The following is a 27,582-nucleotide window of genomic DNA, read 5'->3' as shown; positions in this document are numbered from 1 at the left end:
TCCCACAGGTTATTGTTTCCAGATTTGCACAGCCAATATTTGCTCTGGGTCTGTATGCATTCATTTCAACAAATATTAAATGATCTTTTTTTTTTTTTACTTGAGAAAAGAACATTTTTTTCCCCTGTTAATCTAACTCATAGTAAATTTTTGGTGAATTCTCAGAAACCGTATCTGTTTTGTTGTTTTGTGTTGCTTGGTTACAAGTTTATTTTGAGAGCATATTTACACAACTTTTTTTAAACAGTTGCTTTTCACTGGCCTGATCTTGATGTTTCCTGCAGAAAACTTAGCGATGTGTGTGAATTCAAAGTCACTACTAAAGAAGTACTTGAAAAGGATATGTGAGCCTGAGAGCTAATAAGGAGTATGGGACACATTTTGGATTTCTTTTCTTTCTTTTTTTTTTTTTTAAAGATTTATTTATTAGAGAGGCAGAGTTATAGACAAAGGGAGAGACAGAGAGAGCTTCCATTCTCTGGTTCACTCCCCAAATGTCTGCAATGGTTGGAGCTGGGCCGATCCAAGGCCAGGAACCAGGGGATTCTGGCTCTCCCACGTGGGTGCAGGGCCCAAGCACTTGGTCTACCTCCTACTGCTTTCCCAGGCCATTAGCAGGGAGCTGGATCAGAAGTAGAGCAGCCAGGATTCGAACTGGGCCCAAATGGGTTGCCGGCGCTGCAGGCAGAGGCTTAACCTACTATGCCACAGCACTAGCCCCCAGTTCCTAAGAAACTGTTTATCTCAATGGGGATAGCAGCTTAAATTTGAACTCAGTTTGATTAGGGTAAAATGAAGTGACTTTTGGTAAATTTACAGTGGTGTGACCATAATCACTATTTAATTTGAGAACACTTCCAGCCCATTTACAGTCACTCTCCATTTGCAGCTTGTTCCCAGGCAACCACTAAGATCTGTCATCTCTCTTGAGCAGCTGCATTTCTTAGAACTGGGCATAGACTAAAGAATTAACGTCGTCCGATCTGTCTTACTACAGGATGGTAAATAAGTACCAGAGACCACAACATCTGTTCTCTCCCCAAGCCTGCCTCCCCCCAGAGTTCAAGTTTACAAATACAGTCATTAGTTGTTTTTCACTGATATCTTTTAAATTAAATTAAGAACTTCTCTCCCACACTATTCTGAAAATAAAGTGTCATCAAGATATTACAATTGACCGGCGCCGCGGCTCAATAGGCTAATCCTCTGCCTGTGGCGCAGGCACACCGGGTTCTAGTCCGGTCGGGGCGCCGGATTCTGTCCCAATTGCTCCTCTTCCAGTCCAGCTCTCTGCTGTGGCCCGGGAGTGCAGTAGAGGATGGTCCAAGTGCTTGGGCCCTGCACCTGGCTCCTGGCTTTGGATCGGCGCAGTGCGCCGGCCGCAGCACATCACCAGAGCGGCCATTGAGGGGTGAACCAACGGAAAAGGAAGACCTTTCTCTCTGTCTCTCTCTCTCACTGTCCACTCTGCCTGCCTGTTTAAAAAAAAAAAAAAAAGGTTTAAAAAAAAAGATATTACAATCTACCCACTTCCCTAGTTTAATTCTCATCATACCAAAAAAGATGTAGAACCTAGTTAGTGACAATATAAAAACCCTCTATGGGCATCTTGGTACCTACCCATTTACAAACAAACAAAGCTCTAAAACTTAATGAATCATGATGTGATTGGAAGGGGAGAGGGAGCGGGGTGGGGGGGGAGGGTTGTGGGTGGGAGGGAAGTTTTGGGAGGGGGAAGCCATTGGGCACATGGGCTGTGCTTTGGAAATTTATATTCATTAAATAAAAGTTTAATAAAAAAAATAAAGCAAAAAAAAGAGAAAAAGTTAATGTATCTTTAAGAAAATTTTTTCATGCATTTGAGATTTCTTTAAAAAAAAAAGTCATTTAGGGGCTGGCACTGTGGCATAGCACTTAAAGCTGCCACATCCCATATGGGTGCCAGTTTGAGACCTAGCTACTCTGCTTCTGATCTGGCTAATGATCTGGGAAAAGCAGCAAAAGATGACCTAAGTGTTTGGGCCCCTGTCAACCACATGGGAGAAACAGATTAAGCTCATGGCTTTGCCAAACCTAGTCCAGCCCCAACTGTTGTGACCACTTGGGGAGTGAACCACTGGATAGTTCTCTCTCTGTCTCTGTCTCTGTAACTCTGACTTTCAAATAAATAAATCTTTAAATAAATAATACTAAAAAGTTTACTTAAATAAGATTCATTTGAAAGGCAGAGCTATAGAGAGAACTCTTCCATCTGCTGGTTCACTATGCAAATGACCACAACAACTGGACTGGGCCAGACCAAAACCAGGAGCCAGGAATTCCATCCAGGTCTCCCATGTTGTTAGCAGGGACCCAAGTGCTTGTGCCATCACCTGCTGACTCCCAGGGTGCCCATTAGCAGAAGGCTGAATTGAAAGCAGAGGCAGGACGTGATTATAGGCACTCCGGTGGCTGAACTTGCTGCACCACAGTGCCCATCCTGAGATTTCTTAGCTAAGCTGAATCCTGTTCACATAAAGTGATATACCCATGATAAAAATTCAATATGGGGCTTTATTAGTAAGAATAACTAATTAAATGGCAGATATGGGTAATAGAAAAATGGTTAACAGTCTCTTTATTTGTTTCCCTCCAAGAGGAGTAAATTATATATTAATTTTTTATTAAGTGTATTGTTTTTGAAAAAGTACCAAGACTAAGTGAAAAATGTCCTATAATGCTGTTTAGAGGATGTTTTTTATATATTTATGTGTCTCTTTTTAATTTTTGTTTTCTAAAGATTTAATTATTTAGGCGGGTGCCGTGGCTCACTTGGCTAATCCTCCACCTGCGGCGCCGGCACTCTGGGTTCTAGTCCCGGTTGGGGCACCGGATTCTGTCCTGGTTGCCGCTCTTCCAGTCCAGCTCTCTGCTGTGGCCCGGGAGTGCAGTGGAGGATGGCCCAAGTGCTTGGGCCCTGCACTCGCATGGGAGACCAGGAGGAAGCACCTGGCTCCTGGCTTCGGATCAGCGCAGCACTGGCCGTAGCGGCCATTTGGGGAGTGAACCAGTGGAAGGAAGGCCTTTCTCTCTGTCTCTGTCTCTCTCTCTCTCTCTAACTGCCTGTCCAAAAAAAAAAAAAAAAAAAAAAAAAGATTTAATTATTTGAGAGGCAGAGTTACAGACATCTTCTGGCTCATTTTCTAAATGGCCATAATGGCCTGAGCTGGGCCGATCTGAAGCCAGGAGCCAGGAGCTTCTTCCAGGTCTCCCACATGGGTGCAGGGGCCCAAGGACTTGGACCATCTCAAACTGCTTTCCCAAGCCATGAGCAGGAAGCGGGATCAGAAGTGGAGCAGCTGAGATTTGAACCAGTGCAAGCAGGGGCTTAACCTACTACACCACAGCATAGGCCCTATGTGTCTCTTTTTTTAAAGAAATCTTTTTCATCAACTATCTGGCTGACAATTTTATATGTGATGGCAGGAGTGAGTGATGTGGCAGAGGTAAGGCGCTGCTTGGGAGGCCCAAGTCCATATGGCAGTGCCTGGGATCCAGTCCCGCCTCCACTTCCCATCCAGCTTCCTGCAAATGTGCACTGTGGGAGGCAGCAGGTGATGGCTCAAGTAGGTGGGCCCCTGCCACCCATGTGGAACTCCCTGGATGGAGTTCCAAGCTTCTGGCTTCGGCCTGGCCCAACCCTGACTGTTGCAGACATTTGAGGCGGAGTAAACCAGCAGTTGGGAAGATCAATGATCTCTCTCGCTCTAGCTCTCTCGGTCTGCCTTTCAAGTGAACAAAAATAAAGACACGTGAAACCCTCTGTAACGGTGCTGGAATTGGTGTGTGCCATTTAAGAACAGCATCCTGAGGTCTTCAAATAGCATCCTGAGGTCTAGGCTCTGCCACGTCTTACCTGTTTCATCTTAAGCAACTCACTTTTTAATCTCTATTTTTTTTAATGGGACCAACAATATTTCGTAGGGTTGTTAGGAGGATTAACTAGGTAATACACATGTACAGTATCTGGCATATCAGTAACATTTGCTGAGAACTCTTATCTGGTGATTATTTTAGATTATTTTACTCTATATTTTGATGTTTTAATAGCTTTAAAGGGACAAATGAGCCATTTTTTACAGCCCGAGGAAGTGTTTGTGTTTGTTAAGGAATTATCAGCTGCTTGTTTAACTGATATCCAATTCAGTGAAATTCTGCTTCAAGTCCCGGCTTTTCTTAAGACTTTACACTCAGTATGTAAGTCTTTTATTCGTAATTCCCACTTAAAAATGTAGGAACACATTTTTGTGTTTGACTTCTACTTTTAACAGATTAAATACTTTTAAACACTAAAACCACATATAAACATTGATAGTTAATTTTTAAACTATATGTACACATTTAATATAGCTTATCTTAAATACTTCAGATGCACAACCAGGCAGACTGACAAATCTTGTAAACATTTCTTTTTTTCTTTTTTCTTTCCTCCCTCCCTCACTCCCTCTCTCTCTTTCATTTTATCACTTGAAAGGCAGAGTTAGAGAAGATACACAGAAAGAGAGATATTCCATACTGGTTCACTCCTCAAATGGCCACAAAGGCTGGGGTTGGGCCAGGCCGGAGCCAGGAGCCAGGAGCTTCTTTGTCTCCCACATGAGTGCCGGGGCCCAAGCACTTAGCCCATCTGCTGCTTTCCTAGGCCACTAGCAGGGAGCTGGATCAGAAGTGGAGCAGCTGGGACTTGAACCAGGACCCGAATGGGATGCCGGCATAACAGGCCATGGCTTACTTGCTGCACCACAATAGCAGCCCCACAAGGCATTTCTAACTCCTTTCCAACTCACATCATTCTCAGTGGCCTCTGCAGGTGAAGTCCCTGAGTTTCTGTGATCAGAGTTGCTGTGGGAGACTCACAGGAGTGGGCCCATCACACTTGCACCTTTTTGTTCGAGCCCTGAGTATCTGTTACACAGCCCCTTTCCCATTTTTCTTTATTCACAGGACCATAACCTCGGATATGAGTGGTTGGGATTCCACATTTCCTATTCAGATAAAAGTTTCTATTTAATTGGATACTACATTTCTCTTTTGCATTATTTATCCATCTTGTAATTTTAAAAAAAGATTTATTTATTTATAAGTCAGAATGAAAGAGAGAGATCTTCTGTCCACTTGTTCACTCCCTAAATGGCTGAAATGGCCAGGGCTGGGCCAAATTGAAGCAGGAAGCCAGGAGCTTCTTCTGGGTCTCCCACGTGGGTGCACATTTGCCATTCTCCACTGCTTTCCTAGGCACATGAGCAGAGAGCTAGACCAAAAGCAGAGCAGTCAGGACTCGAATCTGGTGTCCATATGGGATGCTGGTGTCACAGGCAGTGACCCAACCCACCACACCACAACCCTGACTCCCAAGAATGCTTTCAACAGTTGCTTATGAGAAAATTAGAAACAACCTAATAGCTAAGAAAGGAAGATTAAGTGAACTATGCTTTTCTTTTTTTTTTTTTTTTTAAGATTTGTTTTTGTTTTTTGAAAGGCAGAGTTAAAGACAGAGAGGGAGAGAGAACGAAAGAGGTCTTCCATCGGCTTGTTCACTCCCCAAATAGCCACAACGGTGGGGGCTGAGCCAGGCCGAAGCCAGGAGCCAGGAGCTTCTTCTGGGTCTCCCATGTGGGTGCAGGCATCCAAGTACTTGGGCCATCTTCCCCTGCTTTCCCAGGTGCATTAGCAGGGAGCTGGATTAGAACTCAAACCAGTGCCCATATGGGAATGCCCATACTACAGGCGGCGCCTTAACCCATATGCCACAGTGCAGCCCCATGGTTTTCATAATGTTATGTGAAATTGTGTAATGAGACTGTAACTATAAAATTGCAAGATAGGGGCCAGCATTATGGTACAATGGATTAAGCCACCATCTGTGGCGCCAGCATCCCATATGGGTGCTGGTTGACTCCTGCTGCTCCACTTGCTATCAAGCTCTCTGCTAATGCACCTAGAAAAACAGTAAAGACGGCCTGAATACGTGGGCCCCTGCACCCATTTGGAAGGCATGGATGAAGCTCCTGGCTCCCAACCCCATCCATTTGGGGAGTGAACCAGTTGATGGAAGATCTGTTAGCACACACTCTTTCTCTCTTTTTGTGTTTGTGTGTGTGTGTGTGTGTCCTTCTCTCTATGTAACTCTGTCTTTCAAATAAATCTTTGAAAAAAGTATTTCTTATTTCTTTGGATAAATGCAGAGTAACTGAGTTCCGTTATTCCAATAAAATTGCCATTAGTCATATAGTGTTGCTTATTAGTTATTAGTTATGTAATATAATCTAGTGGCACAAAGCTGTTACTCTCACTTTTGTTCCCTAGGAACTTTCATCATTTTGTTAAATTATAGGAAAAGTCCAATTGGGATTATTAAGAGAAAATGACTAGCCTCACACATTGATAAGATAACATCAAACCCTAAATTATATAATAACATCTCAACTTCCTATGAATATAGTATAGCTTTATCCTCATTGAAATTTATTTCTATAGCTTCCTTCATGTGAGTTGTAAACATTTCCTTTTAATTATTAGAGTTTGGGGGCATTTTTATCATTGGTGTAATGGCTACATCAATTACCAGTGGTCAAACATGTGACCATATTTTTATTAGGCTTTCTCACTGCTTATTACTGGTTCTGTAATGAAGCACTGTGTGTGTTTAATTGAACATAGCCTTTCAGTTGAATTTTGTATTTTTTAGGTATATGTTATATGTTTTCACATATACATTTCTCTTTTGCTTAATTTCTTCTCCATTTCTTTCTTTTTTTCTTTTTATTTGGGGGGGTGGTTTCTTGGCTTATTGGCTAGAATATTGAATAGGAAAAAGTAGGAGGAGTAAAGCAAGCAAGATAATGTCTGAGGATGTGTCATTTTCATATTTGACAGATCCTAACATTCACTTAAGGATCAAAAGGGAAGCAGTTGTAGACTAATTTCTGCTGGATATAAGAGCATAGATTACACTCTAACATTTGGGATTTTTTTTAAAGATTTATTTATTTGAAAGGAAGAGGCAAAGAGAAGGGCCTTCAATCTGCTGGTTCACTCCCCAATTTGCCGCAATGGCCAGAGCTGCACCGATCCAAAGCCAGGAGCCAGGAGTTTCTTCCAGGTCACCCACATGAAGGGCCCAAGGACTTGGGCCGTCTTCTACTGCTTTCCCAGGCTATACAGAGAGCTGGATCAGAAGTAGAGCAGCCAGGACTCAAACCAGCGCCCATATGGGATGCTGGCACTGCAGGCACTATGCCACAGCACCAGCCCCTCTAACATTGTGGTATTGACACTGAAAAAGTACAGGTCTATGTGCTTCTCTTCCTTCTCTCAAGTATGCACCCTCCCACCCCTACAAAACCCAAGTGGATTTTATCAAATGCCTTTTTGGCTTTCCAAAGATCATCCTGTCATTTTCTTTTTATATATGCTTCCATAGAGGGATATATTTTATTGTAACAATTTTCTTTTTTTTTACTTTTATTTAGTAAATATAAATTTCCAAAGTACAGTTTATAGATTACAATGGCATTCCCCACCCCCATAACTTCCCTCCCATCTGCAACCCTCCCATCTCCTGCTCTCTCCCATTCCATTCACATCAAGATTCATTTTCAATTATCTTTATATACAGAAGATCAATTTAGTATATATTAAGTAAAGATTTCATCAGTTTGCACCCACACAGAACATAAAGTGTAAAATACTGTTTGAGTACTAGTTATAGCATTAACTCACTTTGAACAACACATTAAGGACAGAGATCCTATATGAGGAGTAAGTACACAGTGACTCCTGTTGTTGATTGAACAATTGACATTCTTGTTTATGGTGTCAGTAATCTCCCTAGGCTCTAGTCATGAGTTGCCAAGGCTATGGAAGCCTTTTGAGTTCGCTGACTTCGATCTTATTCCGACAGGGTCATAGTCAAAGTGGAAGTTCTCTCCTCCCTTCAGAGAAAGGTACCTCCTTCTTTGATGACCCGTTCTTTCTACTGGGATCTCACTCGAAGAGATCTTTCATTTAGGTTTTTTGTTTTGTTTTGTTTTGTTTTGTTTTGTTTTTTTTGGCCAGAGTGTCTTGGCTTTCCATGCCTAAAATACTCTCATGGGCTCTTCAGCCAGATCCGAGTGCCTTAAGTGCTGATTCTGAGGCCAGAGTGCTGTTTAGGACATCTGCCATTCTATGAGTCTGCTGTGTATCCTGCTTCCCATGTTGGATCGTTCTCTCCCTTTTTTATTCTATCAGTTAGTATTAGCAGACACTAGTCTTGTTTATGTGATCCCTTTGACTCTTAGACCTATCAGTGTGATCAATTGTGAACTGAAATTGATCATTTGGACTAGTGAGATGGCATTGGTACATGCCACCCTGATGGGATTGTATTGGAATCCCCTGGCACGATTCTAACTCCATCATTTGGGGCAAGTCCGATTGAGCATGTCCCAAATTGTACATCTCCTTCTGATTTTAAAGTTCATCTTCTGGAATAAATCATATGTGCTCTAAAAAACAAAAAAAGAAAAAAAAAAAAGAAAACCCAGGCTGTATTAGTGCACCAGAAGTTTCTGTGTTTTACATTTTCCTCCAGGAGATGAGTTCTAGAGATCTTTTAACTTTGTCAGTATCATCTCAGTTAGCTTCTAGTATTTTGCAACATTAGAGGGTTTGGAATACAGCATATGCTTTGTGTGCCCTGGCATGGTGGCATGAACAGATGAACTAATGGCATTGCCATCCACTGAGAGGAGCTCTCCGTCACTTTCCCAGACACTGGGGGGAAAGGATAGGTATAGATCGAGTGTGTCAAAATCATCATCTTGATCCAAACCTAGTGTCCCAGGATCAGTTGACACTAAGTGAGTGTACTGTCTCTATTTAATCTTCTTAATGAAATCCCAAGGAAGATATCAATGCTGCCACTAATGACGATAAACAGGCATTGTACCCAGAGTGCTGTTACTCCCAGGGCACGGAGCTTTCAGGACTAATGATTTCATTCATCCTCATGGTAGTCCCATGAGGTGGGTGGCTGCTGAGTGCTTCCACCTTAAAGAAAAAAAAAGTAATTGAATTTTCTTCTGTTCTACATTCTGTGTTCTAGAACCTTATAAAGACCATCTATGTCCTCTGGTGAAATGAGGTTTCCAAATGACACCAGTGGGGGGCACATGTGCGAGAGTGAAGTGGAAGGGAATTGGGGCGGTAGCTTGGCCAGATGCTAGCAGTGGATCGGGCTGGGGTTGGTAAAGAGATGGGCCACGGCTGAATCAGGGCTTCGGTATCTCCAACAGAAGCAGCCCATGCCCAGTATTGCAAGTTTGTAGTTGAAAACCCCTGTCTTCCTGAGACACCTCTTCCTTGTATGTATTCATACAACACTGTGCTCTGGCACTGTGAGGATTATCTGTCAGAGTCCAGAGGGGCACAGGGGCTTGGACTCCCTGTCCTAAGGCGGTCGCAGCTGGGGGCTTTTCAAAGGAGCAAGAGAAAGGTGAGATGATGGAAATTCTCAGCAAGACCTCTAAGCCAGTCTTCCTGCTCCAGTGGCCCCCCGTCTGCACCAGGCCAGCAATCCCCTGGCGTTTGCTTTCTCGGAAATGGACAGTGGCCGTGTGTGGACTCATCCTGGCAGGTGGGCAGGGGGTGCAGTACCACTGACCCAAGTTCTTCCCTAGCACACACTTCACCTCTCTTTCCTGGCATAGCAGGGCAGTCAGTCTTCGGTAGGCCTGCTGTTCCACTTCTGTCTTTTCAGCCACACTGTAAGCTCTGTGGCCGAATGTTCAGGTCAGCTTTTCTGTTCTTAAGTTTCCCCCACATGTCACACCACGCTGGGCCATTTAGGTGCACAATAAACATTTGGAGGAGCCGATCTGCCTGCAACTGCTTGTACGTGTTGACTGTGCCATTTTCACTTTTTTTTTTTTCCTTTTTCTTTCATTAAATAAAGGCTTAGCTGTCACCATGTGGAATCTTTCCTCCTCCTCATTTTTTCCCCTGAAATTGCCCCGACAGGGAATCCTTTAAAAAATGCAGAGGCTTCATCTGTGCAGTGTGCTCAGGGTGGGACTAATTACAAGGTTTGGAAACCTCTTCAGGTGCCCGGCTTCTGGAGCATGACTAAAATACTGCTTTCCTAAATTGAGCACGGCGGGGGCCGGCGCACTGGCCAGTATAAGGAGGCCATGGTGTGGCGCTGGGAGCCCGTGGAGCAGACGCCAGCGGTGCCCTCTCCCCATCGCGTCGTGGTGAGTGCTTCCAGCCGGTCCTCTGCGGGCCAGGGTCTGCGCTTTGGTAGAAATGGTGATGGCTGCATGGATATGCTTTAGCTGTTAATTTACCTTGCCAGTGGTAGCACATGATTTTGTCATTCAGACCCTGAGTTCTGCTTTTTATCCACATGAGACAGAGTTCAGATTTTGTGTGTGTTTCACTATGTGATTTTTGAAGCCTGCCAACTTCCCTTGAGTACGGTGTGAATCTCTGGATTTAAAAGGATACACTGAGGCAATGCGATTTAAATATATCTTGTGTGTGTTGCTTTTGAATCTGTTCTTCGAAGCTGTCATTGTAAGACTTCAAATTTTCCTAAGAAAATCGAAAACTGACTATTTTGACATGAGGAAAGAGTTAACAGTTACTCAGTGCATGTCAGTGACTCACCAGAGTTTTTTGTTCTTTAAGCTTCACAGAGAAGTTAAGAGTCTTAGGAAGGAGTGATGTGTCCTCTGGGCAGGTTCCAGCTTATTGTGACTTCATGGTTAGCAAACAGTAATGGAGTCTGAGGAAGGGGTTGCAATGATTTTTATTTAAAGAAATTTTAAGGAAACTGAATATTAAAATTTTTCTATTTATACTACATTGGCTCAAAAAGAGATAAGAATTGCAAGATAAAACCATTCAATATTTTGTGAATAAACTCAACCTCAGCAGCTTTAACTATGCTCTGACTAGAGTATATATTATAAAGCTAATGACTTTGGTACTGGTTTCCTTACTCTGAGTATGTTTTTGTTTTGGATGGTTGACAATTGAACAAGCATCATTTCTGAACATAGTTCTGTTTTGCTTTTAGGTGGGGTAGTAACATCTTTTTTGGGAAAGGAGAATTGGCTTCCTTTCGTGCAAGTTGTGGATGTACAACAGAGAGCTGAATAAGAACAATGGTATCAGATGGCTGCCTTCTATATTTTGCGTTAAGAAACAAAATCAGGTGTAAGAGTCCATGTTGATCTTGGAACTAGAAGGATTAAAAAAGGTTCAGCTTTCACAAAGAACAAGAACTTTACCATCTCCTTTTTGATCTGAAGACTGGAGAACAATGGATATCATAGAGACTGCAAAACTTGAAGAACATATGGAAAATCAAACCAACGATCCTACCAACACCTACACCAGACCCACTGAACCTGCTGAAGAAGAAAACAAAAATGGCAACGGTAAAGCCAAGAGCTTATCCAATGGGCTGCGGAAGGGCACCAAGAAATACCCAGACTATATCCAAATTGCCATGCCCACTGAATCTAGGAACAAGTTTCCCCTAGAATGGTGGAAAACGGGCATTGCCTTTGTATACGCACTCTTCAACCTCGTCTTGACGACCGTCATGATCACAGTCGTGCACGAGAGGGTCCCTCCCAAGGAGCTCAGCCCTCCGCTCCCAGACAAGTTTTTTGATTACATTGATCGGGTGAAATGGGCATTTTCTGTATCAGAAATAAATGGGATTATATTAGTTGGATTATGGATCACCCAGTGGCTGTTTCTAAGATACAAGTAAGTAGGGCTCATGTGTCTGTTGGGTTTGCCATTGTTTTTGAGTAAGTAGGTATGTAATTAAAATGATCTTGCTCAGACTTTTCTAACAAATCCAGTCCTCGCCAGAGATTTGGTGAAAGAAAGCATTAGCTGGACCACATTGTATAAGCTGTCATCAGTCAACAATGTTGAGTAGCCATGCATGAAAGTGGCAAGGGTACACACCAGTACTTGGGTGGGTGATTCCGAGCTTCTGAATCTCAGCTGCAGTTCTGGTAACTTGGCACTATGATAGTTGTGTGAGAAGTCAAGAGCTTGGAAAGGAAAGACAGTCAGCTCATCCTGCTTGTGTTACATCAGGGTCTCGGCAGGTAGCGAAAGGACCAGGCTGGGAAACTCTCTTCTCCATTGCTCATAATGTGATGGCAGTGTTGGTCTTTGATCAGCAGCCTGCAGTAAGGCATGCCAATCTTAAGCAGGTCTCAAATTTTACAGTTTTCCCCCTGCCTATTAGCCGTCTAGTCACAAGTTTCCTTTAAGAGACAGAATTTAAAATGGTGTCCATATGGTTTTGGTTTTAAATTTCTAAAGTAAACTTGCCTTCTCCCTCAGTACCACAAAGGAGCTCTTGGTACATGGGGTACAGCTCCCTGTTTTAGAATAGTAGCAATAAGGATGTAGCAAGCCAGGTGCTTTTGCTTTGCAGTTACTTAAAAGTTGGACATAGTTTTGAAGTGAGTGTTTGTGCTTCTCCCTGTGAATTCTGATTTCACTCCAGAAACACAAAGGCCCTTCAGTACCCACCACCCCCCCTTTCATCTCATTCATCATTCGGATGCTTACCTCCTACCAGGATTCTAGTAATTAAATCACAAACTAGGAGTTTGATCGAAGCACGACCCATAACCTGGGGCTTTAACAAACATGATGTGTGATCGGCCAATGCAATTGGAAAATCCAGAGTCAAATAGAATTTTGTTATTAATGCCACAGGATCATTTGTAGAAGAGAGAACTTATGCCCAGTTGTTCTTTCAGCTGGTTATTGCTTTGGGATTGGAGCAGATGCAAGTTAGTGGTTTTGAAAAACTAAAGTCATTCCCAAGCATTTTCTCAATGTAATAGCTCTCCTAGCATGTTTCCTTAATTCAGTGTATTTAAGGAAAAGACGTAGCCACCAGTTGTTTTTTACTTATTAGAACTGAATTCCTTCTGAAATTGTTAATTATGGAGTGCTTGATGCTAAAAGAAAAGAATATAATTGTCTAATGTTAGTGTTTTTCTTTTCAGTGTCTGAAATTGACACTGAATATAAGAGGTCTGCTTGGACCACAAATGTTTGCATTCTCCTTTAATTTTCTGTAAACTTTTATCCATAAATATGTGAAAAGAAATTTTCTAGTCTGGTAAGTAGCTGGACTCCACCCTGAAGTACAGTCTTCACCTTGGTTTATTTAAAAAAAATTTTTTTTTAATTTATTCATTTGAGAGGCACATAGACAGAACTTCCATCACTGGTTTACTCCCCAAATGCCTGGAAGACAAGAGTTTAATCCATGTCTTCCATGTAGAACCCAATTACTTGATACAATATCACTGCCTCTCAGGGTGCGTGTTAGCACGGAGCTGGGACTTGAACCCAGGGACTTGGTATGGGGTGTTGTCATCCTAGCCAGTATATTAACCACCATGCCAGATGCCACCACCACCACCTCAGTTTGTTTGGATCTTCATCTATGGGGTTAATACTAACTGTCCTTCCATCATTACCTTAAATTTTTCTATGTCAAAACCCACGATCATATCATCGGGCCACACATCTTAATGATAGTCATTCTTTCGGCCACAAATCAGATGAGTTTGCCTTTTTAGTTTGAAGTAGAATTGGATCTTGTCTTTTATTAACTAGAGAAATAAATCTCCAAACCTGTTTTTGGACACCCAGCAGAACAAGGAATCCAGCTTGCTCACTGTCTGTGTTTTAAAAGCACCTCTCAAAGCTGTGGAGAAAATCATTAGCTCTAGTTCTTTTTCTATATAAGGCTGCAGAGTGTCTGCTTCCCCTAAGTTCATTTTCTGCTGTGCGTACAGCTGAACTCAGAATGCTGGAATGAATATAATTGACTCACAATAATTCTTGGTTATTACTGCACCTTGTCAAACAGCATGGAGTATGGATTCAAAACAGCACTCCCTTGGGGCTTGTGGGTGAATCGTTTTTTCCCTTGACCAAGGGGAGAGACTCAGCACTGTTTGTTACCTGTTCTGTTTTAGTCCTAGAAAGGACAGAGTTAGAATAGGAAGCCTTTGAAAGAAGTACCTTGGTATAAAGAAACATTTTCATCCATCAGGCTGGGTGGTAGGCATTGCTAATTTTTTTATACTGAAGTGCTTAAAATAACCACTGAATACAAGAACCAAAATATGTATTTGTACATAATTCCTTAAATTAGAAGTTCAACAGTTACCTGAATTAGACCTTGATCCCTGTTAAAACCACAGTCTTGAAGAAAACTTAAAATATGCCACATGCCCGAAATGGCCTGCTTTCCCAGGAGTCTCTGATCATTACCGGCTTTGAAAGTTGCAGAGTTCTGCAGAGCGGAGACCCAGAGTGATACATTAAGGAAATTACAACTAGCAATCGTAGCGGCTTTATGGAATCCCACTCATCTTTTGATTCCCAAAGCCCAGAGCTTATAAAGCTAACCGCACAGCAAAAGAGGAGTTGTCACCTTCAGCTGGAGTGAGGCCACTCAGGAAGCCCTGATGCTTATTCAGGTACCCTTGGGGCAGTGGAGCAAGGGGCAGAGCCTTTGGCACAGTGTGGTCAGCCAGCCTCTGGGAACCTTGCCTTCTACGGGTGGCAAACCTTTTTCTGCCAAGGGCCATTTGGATATTTATAACATTATTTGCGGGCCATACAAAATGATCAACTTAAAAATCAGCCTGCTATGGGGTCCTGCCTGTGGTTACCTCGGCAGGGCCAGACCAAATGATTTCACAGGCCTTATGTGGCCCGCCGGCCGAATGCTTCCTGTGCCTGCAAGGACTCAGGTAAGGAAACACAGGAGCCAAGGCAACTGTCTCCAAGCAAATATAAAGTGAAAATGGACTTGTAGGGTTGAGCTGTTGTTTTCCTATTTTGGTTTTTGCCTTTTGGGAGCAAGATGGAATAAAATAAATCAATCTACAATGTCATTATTAAATGTGAAGGCACCTTGGACATCTGGAAAATACAATTCTCTGAAAAACCTATTTAGTCATAAGAAAATAGCTTGTGCCCATGCTAGAATCCCTTTGGATGGTTCCCAAATCAACCTTGCTTTCATAACTTGGGTTAAATGAGCTGTCACATTTCCCTACGTATCCAATTATGTAATAGCACCTCAGTTCATTAGTTAACTCCTCTGGGACCATGGCTGTCTTCTACCTTTGATATGTTCTCAAGAGAGGGTTTTATTAATACTGTGAGTAGACTGAACAGGTAGAGAGGTACTGATGAGTTCCCTGGCCAAGAGTGCTGTCTTTGAGGAGGTGATAATCTAGACCGAATGCCTTCGTCCCCCTCACTGTGCTGGGGCCTCAGCCACCTGGATTGATGACGCTTCATTTCTGGAAACTGAAGTACACTCCCTCCAGGGAACTGTAGGGCTGGGCAGCTCAAAAACAAGCCTTTAAACTCTCCTCAGCTGTGGCTTGTTTGTTAGTGCCGTTCTGCAATAATTATTCCTTACCCTGGAGAACATTGTTTTATACTGCACTGGGAACAAACACAACTGGTAAACGTGTTTCTATCCCTCCCTGCTTTCCTTTTAGGTCCATAGTGGGGCGCAGATTCTTTTTTATCATTGGAACTTTGTACCTGTATCGCTGTATTACCATGTACGTTACTACTCTCCCTGTGCCTGGAATGCATTTCCAGTGTGCTCCAAAGGTAAGCACCTCTGAATCACTGTGCGGAGAAAACAGTTCTTAGACACTTTGTATTCTGCGTTCTTCTAGATACTTTCATTGTGTGCACTTAAGCTAACATATTTTCTATAGACTTGGGGGCAGAAATTAAAATGTGGTCATAAGAATGACTATCTTTACAGAAAAAGATTCACGTGCTGCTAACCAAAAATTACTATTGGGGCCGGCGCCATGGCTTAACAGGCTAATCCTCCGCCTAGCGGCGCCGGCACACCAGGTTCTAGTCCCGGTTTGGGCGCCGGATTCTATCCCGGTTGCCCCTCTTCCAGGCCAGCTCTCTGCTATGGCCCGGGAAGGCAGTGGAGGATGGCCCAAGTCCTTGGGCCCTGCACCCGCATGGGAGACCAGGAGAAGCACCTGGCTCCTGGCTTCGGATCAGCGAGATGCGCCGGCCGCAGTGGCCATTGGAGGGTGAACCAACGGCAAAAAGGAAGACCTTTCTCTCTGTGTCTCTCTCTCACTATCCACTCTGCCTGTCAAAAAAAAAAAAAAATTACCATTGGGTGTCTGACTCTGCTTTTTTTCTACTTCCTTTATTTAGTCGTTCATGCATTCATTTTATGAGTATTGGACTTCCTCCATACCAGGCAGTGTAGAAACTAAAAGTCCCTCTTCTGGTTCTTACATTATACTGAGTAATGACAAATGATAAATCGTAGTGTGTCCCATGATGATAAGCCATGTGGTCATCACATGAAGAACAGAGTTGAGTAAGGGTGAGAGGGAGTAGAAGGGCAGGGACTGTTTTATCTGGAGGCTTCTTTAATAAGCAACCATTTGGGCAGGACCCAAGCAGGGGAGTGAGCCACGTGGATGGGATGAAAGCTCAAGGCCAAGAAAGTGGCTGAGTCGCAGTGGGTTCAAGGCAGAACAGAGAGGCCAGTGTGGCTGTGTGGTGTTTTAAAGGCTTGAGGAGCACAGATCCCATGCAGTTGTGACCCATGGTAGGAACTCAACCCTTGCTAGAGGCAGTAGAAGTGATAAGTCATTCAGTTTAGAACAAGTTTTTTTTGTTTGTTTTGTTTTGTTTTTTTGACAGGCAGAGTGGACAGTGAGAGAGAGAGACAGAGAGAAAGGTCTTCCTTTGCTGTTGGTTCACCCTCCAATGGCCGCCGTGGTAGGCGTGCTGCGGCAGGCGCATCGCGCTGATCCAAAGCCAGGAGCCAGGTGCTTCTCCTGGTCTCCCATGGGGCGCAGGGCCCAAGGACCTGGGCCATCCTCCACTGCACTCCCTGGCCACAGCAGAGAGCTGGCCTGGAAGAGGGGCAACCGGGACAGAATCCGGTGCCCCGACCGGGACTAGAACCCAGTGTGCCGGCGCCACAAGGCGGAGGATTAGCCTAGTGAGCTGCGGCGCCGGCCAAGAACAAGTTTTAAAGGTAGGACTGACAGGATGTGCTAGTAAGTTGGATATAGGTTTGTGAAGGATGACCCCAACGATCTTTGCAATTGGCTAGAGCGGCCTGTTGCTGAGACACAGGATGAGGATGTCCACTGCTGCTGTCTTAAGCAGAAATTAATAGTTTCTGTAGGTGGAATCAGTGCTTGAGAGAGCTGTTAATTGTCTTAAGCCCCCAGTACGCTGTGGATTAGAAAACGAAAACTTACAGAATATGTGCCTTCTGGACAAGAGGATGAAGTCCCACTGAACTGCTGAACACCAAGCAGATATCTACAGCGAAGGAAAAACGCTTGCTCAGAAGAAGCCAACGGGTGCCCTCGCCAAATATAGGTGTGGTTTGGAGAAGCTATAATTTTCCAAAGCCATCAAAGCAGAAAGTGTCTGTAATTAAAACAGTGTACATGTTGAATTTAAACATTGGCTGATTCTGAGTGAAACTAATTTAAGGCATGGGCGGAGTTCAGAAGCATAATAAACACGACTAATGGGCTGTTGCCCTGTGTTAAATGGAGAAGTGGCCACAGAAAGGAAGGCAAGCCCAGCCTAGCAACAGATGAGGGTTGCAGGGATGAATTGCTGTGATTACAGAAAAGAAAGTAAATTAAAGATTATCAGCTGTGGAAGAGTTGCCGTTTTCAGAAGCCACATCAGTGTGGCCCTGGATAACCAAGCTCCCCCGATGCGTCATGGAAACTGGGCGCCCCCTCAGGGATCATGCTCTGTGTGCCATCATCAGGGCCACTTCCTGCAGCAGGAGCAGAAGCAGGCCACGGCACCTGAAGCGTGGTTCAGGAAAACACATACAGATCACTTTGTTGGACTTAGAGGTGACGAGTTCATGGAACTTCAGGAACAGAACTGTGTTCTAAATTTGGGTCATCTGCCGCCTTTGAGTGCTGCTTAGACTTTTGTGGTTACAAGGCCATTAGGTAATCTACCTGTGTCCTGTGCGGCTCACTTTGTAGAGTGCCCTTCGTGACTATGGGCAATGACAGCTTTGCACACTGAAACCACTTGCAGAGATGTCAGATCTAGTGATTGAGGCCTACTGCCACTTGTTCTGATACATTGCCCGTAAGAGCCACATCACAGTGACATCTGCCCTCTCCCTAATCTATCCAGAGTGTGCCCCGCCCCCTTCTTTTTCTTTAACTTAAGGCAGAGAGAGAGCAAGCAAGCTCCCATTGTTCATTTTTCAAATGCCTGCAGTGGCCAGGGCTGGACCAGACCAAAAGCCAGGAGCTGGGAACAGCATCCAGGTCTCTGTTGAGTGGCAAGGACCCAATTACTTGAGCAATCACCTGCTGCTTCTTGTGGTGCACATTAGTGGAAAGCTGGAATTGGGAGCAGAGCTGGGACTGGAACCCAGGTACTCTAGAAAGGGACTTGAGCATCTTAACTCCTAGGCAAAATCACCCATACTCACCATGACTTAAAACTTCAAGTCCTTTGCCTAGGAAGTTGCTTCCACCATCAACTCAAGCTTTGATTTGCACTCAAAAAAAACCGTATTCTTTAAATAAAGTGTGTTGAGGTAAATTTTGCCCCAGTTGTTGTGACGTGATGACATGAAATGATTTAGCTTTTCAAACCTACTTTGCACATACAAGATTGATTGCCTGGAATAGCAGTATGCCTCTTTCTGAGAAAGCTCTTGGGAGCTGGCTACCTTTCTCCTGAGCCATAGATGTCCACCGTACTTCTTCATTTCTGGAATTTTGTAGATGGAAAGGTTTCTCTCTGGTGGTAGCCATGTTGGACTCCCCGATGCGTAATTTGTTTTTGTGGGAAGTGGTACATGAAGGTCCCAGCTGGAGGAAGCCTTAAGAACTCTGGAGCCAATGCTGTCACTCTGGCTGTTTGCACTGATTTCTCTTCCCTTAGGTTGGTACATCTTTAGTTGTATATCACCAACAGGATAGATGGTGTCTGAACATGAGAAAATCAGAACAAGAGTCTTAGATTAGTGACCCAGTGGACAGAAGATCTCTGTGTCTCCCTCTCCCCTCTCTCTGTCATTCTGCCTTTCAAATAAAAAAATGTGGAAGAAAAAAAAGTTAGCCATGATAGAATTTAGGGATTAAGAGCTAAAATGGAAAGAGCTAGAAGAGGAAGTTCTTCCTTTGTTCTCTAAAAGTACAGTTGAGTCCAAAACATATTGAAATCTCCATACCGTAGACCCCTTTGTACATTTGTACTCCAGGAACCCCAGTAGATGACTGAGTGCCAATGCTACTAAACCCTGTAGGTGCTGTCTGTTCCCACTTATTATCCTGTGATAAAGTTTAATTCATAAATTAGTCACAGGAAGAGATTAACAACAGTAATAATATAGAACCATTGCAACAATAAACTGTAGTGAAAGTTATGGAAAATTAGGAATTGTTATTCCTGGAATTTTGCATTTAATATTTTTAGGCCATGGTTGGCCAGGGATAACTAAAATCATGGGAAGCAAAACTGTGGATAAGGGGAGGCCTGTTGCCCACCATCAGTGCTGAGAGGAAGAGGGGAGAGGAGAAGATGCATGGCTTATTTCAGCCCCTAGGACTCCATCTAACCCCAAAGAAAGGAATTGATAGCTTCCAAGTCTTTTTGCCCCTAGAAAATTAAAGAGTTGACATGGGTGAGTAGGTAAAAAATGATGGTTGTGAAATAAAGAAGAACGTGTTCTTTTAAACTGGGAACACAGTGGTTAGGCATACTGCGCAGATGGTTTTGTTTGTTCTCAGCATGACAAGGAATGCCTGAGGACAGTGGCTGAGCTGATAAGGCATGTGGCCTGACTCCATGGTCAAGATCAAGGGCACATCACGTTATGCAGTTGGCCGTATGCCTTTTCTGAGATGTACCTGGAGTGAGTCATGTGACCTTTTGACATACGGGCCTCCTGTCTTCCTTGCACATCATCTGTACTGCCTTCTCAATTCAGTCTTTTCCAAGCGGATCACCTGTTAACGTGGCACATTTAACTTATGGACTATTTACTCTTGGTGACTTATCCTACATTCTTGTGGTTTTTCTACCTAGGCTTGCCACTGGCAAAATTTTTGTTTTGTTTTTTTCTTTCTTGTTTCTTTTTTGTAGCTTTATTTACTTTGAAAGGCAGAGTGATAGAGAGTCAGGGAGAAATACACAGACACAGAGAGAGAGAGAGAGAAAGAGATCTTCTACCCAGTGGTTCACTCCCCAAATGGCTGCAATGGCCAGCACTGAGCTAGGCGAAAGCCAGGAGCCCAAGCACTTGTGCCATCTCCTGCCTGCCTTCCCAGGTACGTGAGCAAGGAGCTGGACCGGAAGCAGAACAGCTAAGACTCAAACCTGCCTTCCAGTAGGGAATGTCATAGTCTTAACTCCCTCTACCTCTAGCCCTGCCAGTGGCAAACATTTGAAGGAGGTTAAGTTTCATTTCTCACCCTACCGCTATCTTACTTTGTGCCCTTTTCTATACAGTCAGTACCTTAATCTCAACTGGTGTGCTTGCCTTTTTTGCAAGGGTCTCTTGAATACCCAAAGGCTCTCATGAGTCAAAAGACTTTGAAAATCAGGACAGTTTTAGGTGCCCCAAGAGGAATGTTTTAGGCAAGGAATTCCTTATTGTACTGGTTAGCATGGCTTTCCACGTGCTCCATGGCTGACTAAATTTCTCTATTCCTGGACTCTTTTCCAGCCACCTGCACACACCTGATTCTCCTTTACCACTGTCTTCACCGCCAGTCTAACCACTGTTAAGGCTGGGCTAGCCAGGCAACAGGGGCCAGTTGCCCAGAACCACTGTGGTTGAATATTAAAGCAGCATGTCTCACACCTGTCCTCCCAGGTCTCAAATGAGGAGTCAGTTATGGTCCTTCTGTATTTCTCTTCTAGTGCAAGATTATGTCATCTTCCTGAGCATCCTCCTTTTATTAACACTTATTTATTTGAAAGGTAAAGAGAAATCTTCCATTGTCTGGTTCATTCCCTGAATGCCTGCAACAACCAGGGCTGGGCCAGGCCAGAGCCAGGAGCCAGGAGCTTCAGCTGTTTCTCTCCCACATAGGTGGCAGGAACTTAACTGCTTGAGCCATGACCTGCTGCCTCTCAGAGTGTGCATTAGCAGGAAGCTGGAACTGAAAGCAGAGCCAGGATTGGAAGCCAGGCTCTTCGGTGTGGGATGTGGGCATCCCAGTGTAGCACCTTAACTGCTGCAGCTTATTCTTTAGCTTTCTAAGTCTGAGCCGAAACCCTGCATCTAGCACTTCCACATCTCTGTGTTCCCACTTTCCATGCCTACCACTTTGACTAACTCCTCCTTATACAATTACATTTTAGCAGGCATAAAGTTTTGAACACTGCCTGGGTCCATCCTGTTTCCCATGTTCTCAGAGTGGCTTCTAGAGCCTTCTCCAAGGGAGAATCCTCCTTCCCACCCCACCCCTCGGTAGTGCACAGGTTAGTTCTTTGGTGGATATTTTTCCTGATGAAAGCTACTCATTTTTAAAGCCGTCAGGACCTCTCAGATCCAACATTTTCAAGCCTGTTTCAGTTATCTGATGAGTTGCAGTTATCTGATGAGTTGCAGCTCCTTTTTGTATCTGTAAACGTCTCAATTAGACATTAATACAGCTGAATGTACACGTGAGGCTTCCTAATTTATTCCAGATACCAGTACACCATAGATTGGTACTGTGGTGTGCAGCTGAATAAAATATTAACAGTCCAAAACCCTCACTTTCCTCTGCAGAAAGGAAGGAAAGTAGCTTTATCTGCATTTTAGCACATAGCTGTGATGAAGTCATTGGTTATTAATACTTTTAAAAGCTTTGCCCAAGGACACAACACCACCAAAATGTATTATTAGGAACATACTGAATAATTTAAAACATGTCAATAAAATTTGCCAATACATTGAGTAAAACACAGTTTGAGGAGCTTCCCCTTGGATTCTTAGGTTAAAGGGGGAGGAATCATAACCTAGGACCCTTATAAATGCCATACAATTGGATGCAACATCCAAGTATGACTGCAGCAGGATTTTATCAGTTGCATAAATTTTCTTCCCAATCTTGTGTCATTCAGCTCAATGGAGACTCTCAGGCAAAAATACAGCGGATTCTTCGGTTGATTTCCGGTGGTGGATTGTCCATTACTGGATCACATATCTTGTGTGGAGACTTCCTCTTCAGCGGCCACACAGTCGTGCTGACACTGACTTATTTGTTCATCAAGGAATGTAAGTAGTGGCTCATTCCCTCTGAACTGACTGTTGTAGTGGGAGGGATCCCTAGTCCCGGAAAATGATTGAAGCTCCTTTTCTATTGGGATTGATGCTTATGAAAGAGACAGGGTTGTGTCTAGTCATGTGATTTGAACACTGAAAGCTTAAAATTAGCTGTGGCTTATCTCTAGCATTTACCATGCCTCCAATACATCACCCTGTTTGGTTAGTATGTCCCAGGTATGAGGAGAGCTATCTTAGTATCTAAACTGAGAAGAGCATAGTGTTATTAGGGAAACAATTGTTCTCTTCTAAAGCCAGTGTAAATGCCTTTGGTTTACTTGCATGATGCTTTCCCTTCCACCATTCCAAATAGTTCAGTTAATGTTTTCCCCTTTTGAGAAACTTTTCCTCATTCTGTTTTATTCTGATTTTGCAATTTTCCAGCCACATTCTAAACTTTTTAATAGGCATCTTTGTGGAACATTTTGACAATAGTAATCCTTAGAAGCAGCATGGAGACAAAAAATTAAAATCTCTTTCTGAATGAACACACTCAGTTCCCATTATTTACAAAACCCTTGTGTAATCGAGCAGCTTTTATGGGCCAAAACAAAGTCTTGTTCATCACAGAGTTGTATTTGGATTTAGCTGCAATGCATATCCCATTTCTATAAATTTCTGAGGGTTTATGTTTTGAGACCAAAATCCAGCAATACTTCTTCCTTCATGTCTGCCAAAGCTGGTCAGTGTGTGCTTTCATCTTTAGCTCCAAGATGCCCTGTACCAGTGTTGTTTAGAGTTATTTCAGTTCTCTTCCTCTAGCACACTGGGAAGGAGGTCTTCCCTGGAGATTAGCAGGAGGTGGTTCCTCTCGGTCCCCTTTCTCTTCCTTGCCCTCTTGGTCCTTCCTTAATCCAGATAAGGGTAGCCTGATCTAAAGGTAGTGTAGATATCAAAATTTGGTCTTCCAGTGGTGCCAGAGTTAGTTCTTGCCCCCCTAGATGGCTTGAGGTTTGGGGTTTAAGTTCTGCTTTGAGGGCAGCATAAGGAAGAGTTGTGTTCCGATGATACCAAGTCTACCCACAAGCTTCAATAGGAAAAGTAGCATGGTAGGTGTAAGGCTTTCATAAAACTTGAGTTAAAGGCTGGGGGCCCTCTACCCCTCTCCCCTTATTCCTGGTACTCTCACACTGTCTCCACCAACATCAGGAGCTGGTCCGTCCCCTACTCTGAATCACTGCCCGTCCTAGTTAGTGGCACTGGGGAGCTGTGTGTTGTCTGTAGTTCCAGTTCTTAACTTTTGCCCAGAACAGTTCCATCTGTACGTAAGAGCAAGCATTTTCTAATCCAGAGGAGCATTCAAGTTGTAGGACCATCCCTCCCATGAGGATCATTAAAAAAATTTATGGAAGGGGATGAGGGTGGGGGTGGGAAAGACCTACAGGCCAGAATGAAGGCGCTATGGGTTGAAAAGTATAAAGCAGTGAAGAGAGACATGTCCCCAACCCTGAAACTCAGGATCAATTTTTGCAAAGTAACTGAAGACCAAGTGACATTTTACGATAATAACTAATGTAATATTCTGAGTCCTTGCTGCTTGTTCCCTCCCTCCCTCCCACCCTGATTTTTCAGATAAGGAAATTTAAGTGTAGATAAGTTAGTTGGCTGTGGTCCATGGGGCTATGCTCTTCATATCTTGGTTTTGAGAGTTTTTGTAAATCCAAGTTGTGTGATCTAACACAAGTGCCAAAGAATAGTCTCCTTATTCATAATCAAGGTTTGCTGCTGCCTTTTAGTCTTCCTTTCATCTCAGAGCAACAGCAGGGCACCTTGTGATGAAGTTCATACTTCCCTGCAGGACACACAGTCTATAGCGACATTCTCCCCCTTGGGTTATGATTTTGGCTTGAGGCTTTTAAAAATAGTGTTAGGTTTACATGTAGCATGGGAAGTATTGCATTCTGGCTTTTACAGGTTTTTTTTTTTTTCTCCCACTTTGGTGAAACATAAAATGGCAAATCTGTAATAATACAAACTGAACTTGATAGTCCTGTACACGAACCGTGAATTCCATGTTTATGCCTGCCTCCTGCACAATTAAGGGAAACAGTCACCTTCTAAATCACACCACGTGGTCAGCAGCGGTAGCAGTGGTTTCTTTGGAAAGTCTGCTTCTAGAATTAGATGCATCACTTCTGTATTCTTTGCTTGCCTGCCTTTGATCGGTTTGTGTTCTTTCATTGTTTGCCTGGTGGTTGTGGGTGGATTTAAATGTAGTTGTGAGAATATATGAAAACAGGAGCCCAGGGCCATTTGGTGGGTTAGCAAGAGAGGGTTTTTCATGTTTGTACCAATACTATCATTGGGGCCTGCAGAAATCAGTCTGGTTGTTAGCACCTAATGTCTGGCTAGTTGAGGATTTAAAAACAACAACAACCTTGGAACTACACCAAGTGCATTGTCTCCATTATTAGATGCCAACTGGGGCTAGGATCCCACCTAAACAGTGCAGTTCATTACTGTGTGTGTCTTTTGGCTTGATATTAGTCCTATGGGCACAATCAGAGCACACAGCAGATCACCACTTTGTCATTTCTCTTGCAGAAGACCTGACATTCAACCTTTTGGTCAGCCAAGGCTCTCAGTTAATGAGCAGTAGGCTCGATGTCGTGGCACATTAGGAAATACCATTTCTTATGGGAGAACACCGACTTTCAGTTCCGTGGCTAGGAAGTAAAATGACTTCTCAGGCCACTGCCTTACTCCTCACCTACTCTTCAGCTTTGCTTCCAGTGAATAAACAACACAAACTACAGACAGCTCTCGCATCCATGCATTCTGCATTCGGCCAACGGTGCCTAGTGTCCAGTGTAGTTAACCCTACTCTGCGAAGTTTGTACAGCCTTTTTTCTTGTTATTATCCCCTAAATAATACAGTTTAGCAGCTGTTCACACGGCATGCATTCTTTATTAGCTGCTGTAAGTCATCTAGAGCGGATTACAAGTGTCCTGGAGGTTGTACCTTGGCACCATTTTACATAATGAGTTTGAGCACCTGCAGGTTTTGGCATCCACTGGGGACCTTGGAACCAGTCCCCTGTGGATACTGAGGAACAGTTGTCGCTCTGGTTTGCCCGGACATTTGGAACTGTGCAGGTAAATGCCAATGAGCCATAAGGAGAGAAGCAAGGTTGGTGTAAGACATTAGGGAGAGGTGGTGTCTGGGGTGCCAGAGGACTCATATGTAATGGAAGCCTCCAAGTGTCTAAATGTTGGTTCCATTTTTAGTGTTCTGGGCCTAAAAGGATCTGGCCCCCAAGCCGTGGCAATAAGGCCTCTCCTAGCATTAAATTCCGAGGTTCTGAGTTCTCAGCCAGAACTCTGTGGCAGCATGAAGCACTTGAGAAGCAGTGAAGAACATTTCCAAAACTAGGAAGTCATACTCTTGCATACAAATAAAGGTCCATCATCTTACTCGCCACTGGGGACCAATAGAGCAACTGCTTTTTCCCAAAAAAGCAGTTTGCATTTAAATAATACCCGTCTGATATTTTATCTACAGTTCTAAAAGTGGGTCCTTTTATACTGAGCCAGCCTTCTGCAATTAATATAAATATCACTATAAATTTACCACAATAAAATATGAAATAGATTTCATCTTAGGAGATTATTAACTTTTACTGTTAGCCAATAAAACTTTAAATAAAAGTAGAACAAACAGATGACTAAGTAATCAGAGGTGAACTCTGATTCGCAAGATACCTGTCATGAACACTCACGTGAGAGGGCTGTGGGATGTGTGGGCCACAGGGCTAACTGATCCATGCACTGAACTTCTTCATGACCTCCCAGGAAGGCTAGAAGTCTATAAGTGAATGAACAAAAATCCCAAGCTTTACTTTTTAGGGAGCACTTTGTAGTTCCTCTTGGCAAGATACATAGAAAATTGCTGGGAATCCAAAGATTGCCGGGCATGATGCTGTCTCTCCCCTTACCTCCCACACACACCTGGAGAATCCAAAGTCAACTTCAGACCTGGAATGACTCCTGCTTTCTTATTTTTCCTCCGTTTTCAAACACAACTAGCTTTGCCTTTGACCTCTACTGGGTTTCTTTCCAATAAGGTGCCTCATGAGAGCCACTGTAGATAGCCAGTACCAGCCTATGTTGTAAGAAGCTATTCTGCCCTCTTCCTTCCTGAATAGCTTATTCGCAGTAGGCGAGTCTCAGCATCTCTAGTACCAGCAACCTCCCAACACGTGACTCAGAGCTGCCAGCCACAGCCCCTCTCCTCGCTTCCAACCTGAACACATCTGGAGCGGTCCATAGAGACTCGTTTGGGGACTATCAGTTTTCTCCTTTGCTGCCTTAGCCATCCCAGATGAGCCTACTTAAGGGCAGTGGGACAGACTGCATAGTCGGTCACCTCCGGGAATCTCATTAACTCTGTCATTTTTCTGCTGTCCAGATTCGCCTCGTCACTTCTGGTGGTATCATTTACTCTGCTGGCTGCTGAGTGCTGCCGGGATCATCTGCATTCTTGTAGCACACGAACACTATACTGTCGATGTGATCATTGCTTATTATATCACAACGCGGCTGTTTTGGTGGTACCATTCAATGGCCAATGAAAAGGTGAGAGCAGGAAGCTCTGTGGGTGATTTCATTTCTTTCAATGCAGAGGACTTGGGCTTTTGTTTTTGTTTTTTTCTTACAGTGGGGTTTTAGATAGCATAATGAGAGTTACTGCTGTTGCCCCCCAAATGTATGACTTAAACTTGTAGCCATCACTGCATCTTAAAATAAATGTCATGTAAGGAGAAAAATTCTGTAAAATTACGGCACATGGTATTTTACAGATCTATACAGAAATAGAAGAAAGATGAATGTGCTTCAAAAAGTTTATGGAAAAAGGAGTTAGATGGTGAGCTTATTTTGGTGGGAAGATTTTGGGGAAATCATGCCTCGTTTATTCATAACGCATTTTCCGCCAACTTTTTGAAGACTTCCCTGCAGCCTTGAATATGCAACATTGAAATCTGGGGACCTTCTCTGCAGAGGCATTGTGGTACAACTCAGCGCGACACACTCTTGCCCTCAGAGAACTGAAATGTGGGGAGAAGAGCTTACGAGTCCCTGCCTGTGGTCCATCTTTAGGAGACAGCAGTGCTCTCTGGCTTCCCGTCCTGCCCTTTGTATTTGGTTCTGCGGCTTCCTGTCCC

The 27,582-nt window shown here is 43.6% G+C and overlaps 1 protein-coding gene across 4 annotated transcripts in view; it reads left to right on the top strand.

The window, feature by feature from the left end:
- Positions 1-27,582, top strand: part of SGMS2 (sphingomyelin synthase 2) — a 103,893-nt gene that overhangs the window by 71,087 nt on the left and 5,224 nt on the right. For 3 of the 4 annotated variants that reach the window (XM_062199768.1, XM_062199770.1, XM_062199767.1), the window contains exons 2-5: positions 11,102-11,802; positions 15,603-15,720; positions 22,219-22,372; positions 26,829-26,995. In XM_062199768.1, the coding sequence (XP_062055752.1) occupies positions 11,348-11,802; positions 15,603-15,720; positions 22,219-22,372; positions 26,829-26,995 (894 nt within the window). In that variant the 5' untranslated portion in view covers positions 11,102-11,347. Of the gene's footprint in view, positions 1-10,254; positions 10,275-11,101; positions 11,803-15,602; positions 15,721-22,218; positions 22,373-26,828; positions 26,996-27,582 lie in introns of those variants that run through there. The other variant, XM_062199769.1, reaches the window with a different exon arrangement.

Source organism: Lepus europaeus, chromosome 8, assembly GCF_033115175.1.
Source record: "Lepus europaeus isolate LE1 chromosome 8, mLepTim1.pri, whole genome shotgun sequence".
Classification (NCBI taxonomy): Eukaryota; Metazoa; Chordata; class Mammalia; order Lagomorpha; family Leporidae; genus Lepus; species Lepus europaeus.
Note: the sequence above shows the minus strand (reverse complement) of the source record. Positions and strands in the feature narration are given on the sequence as shown.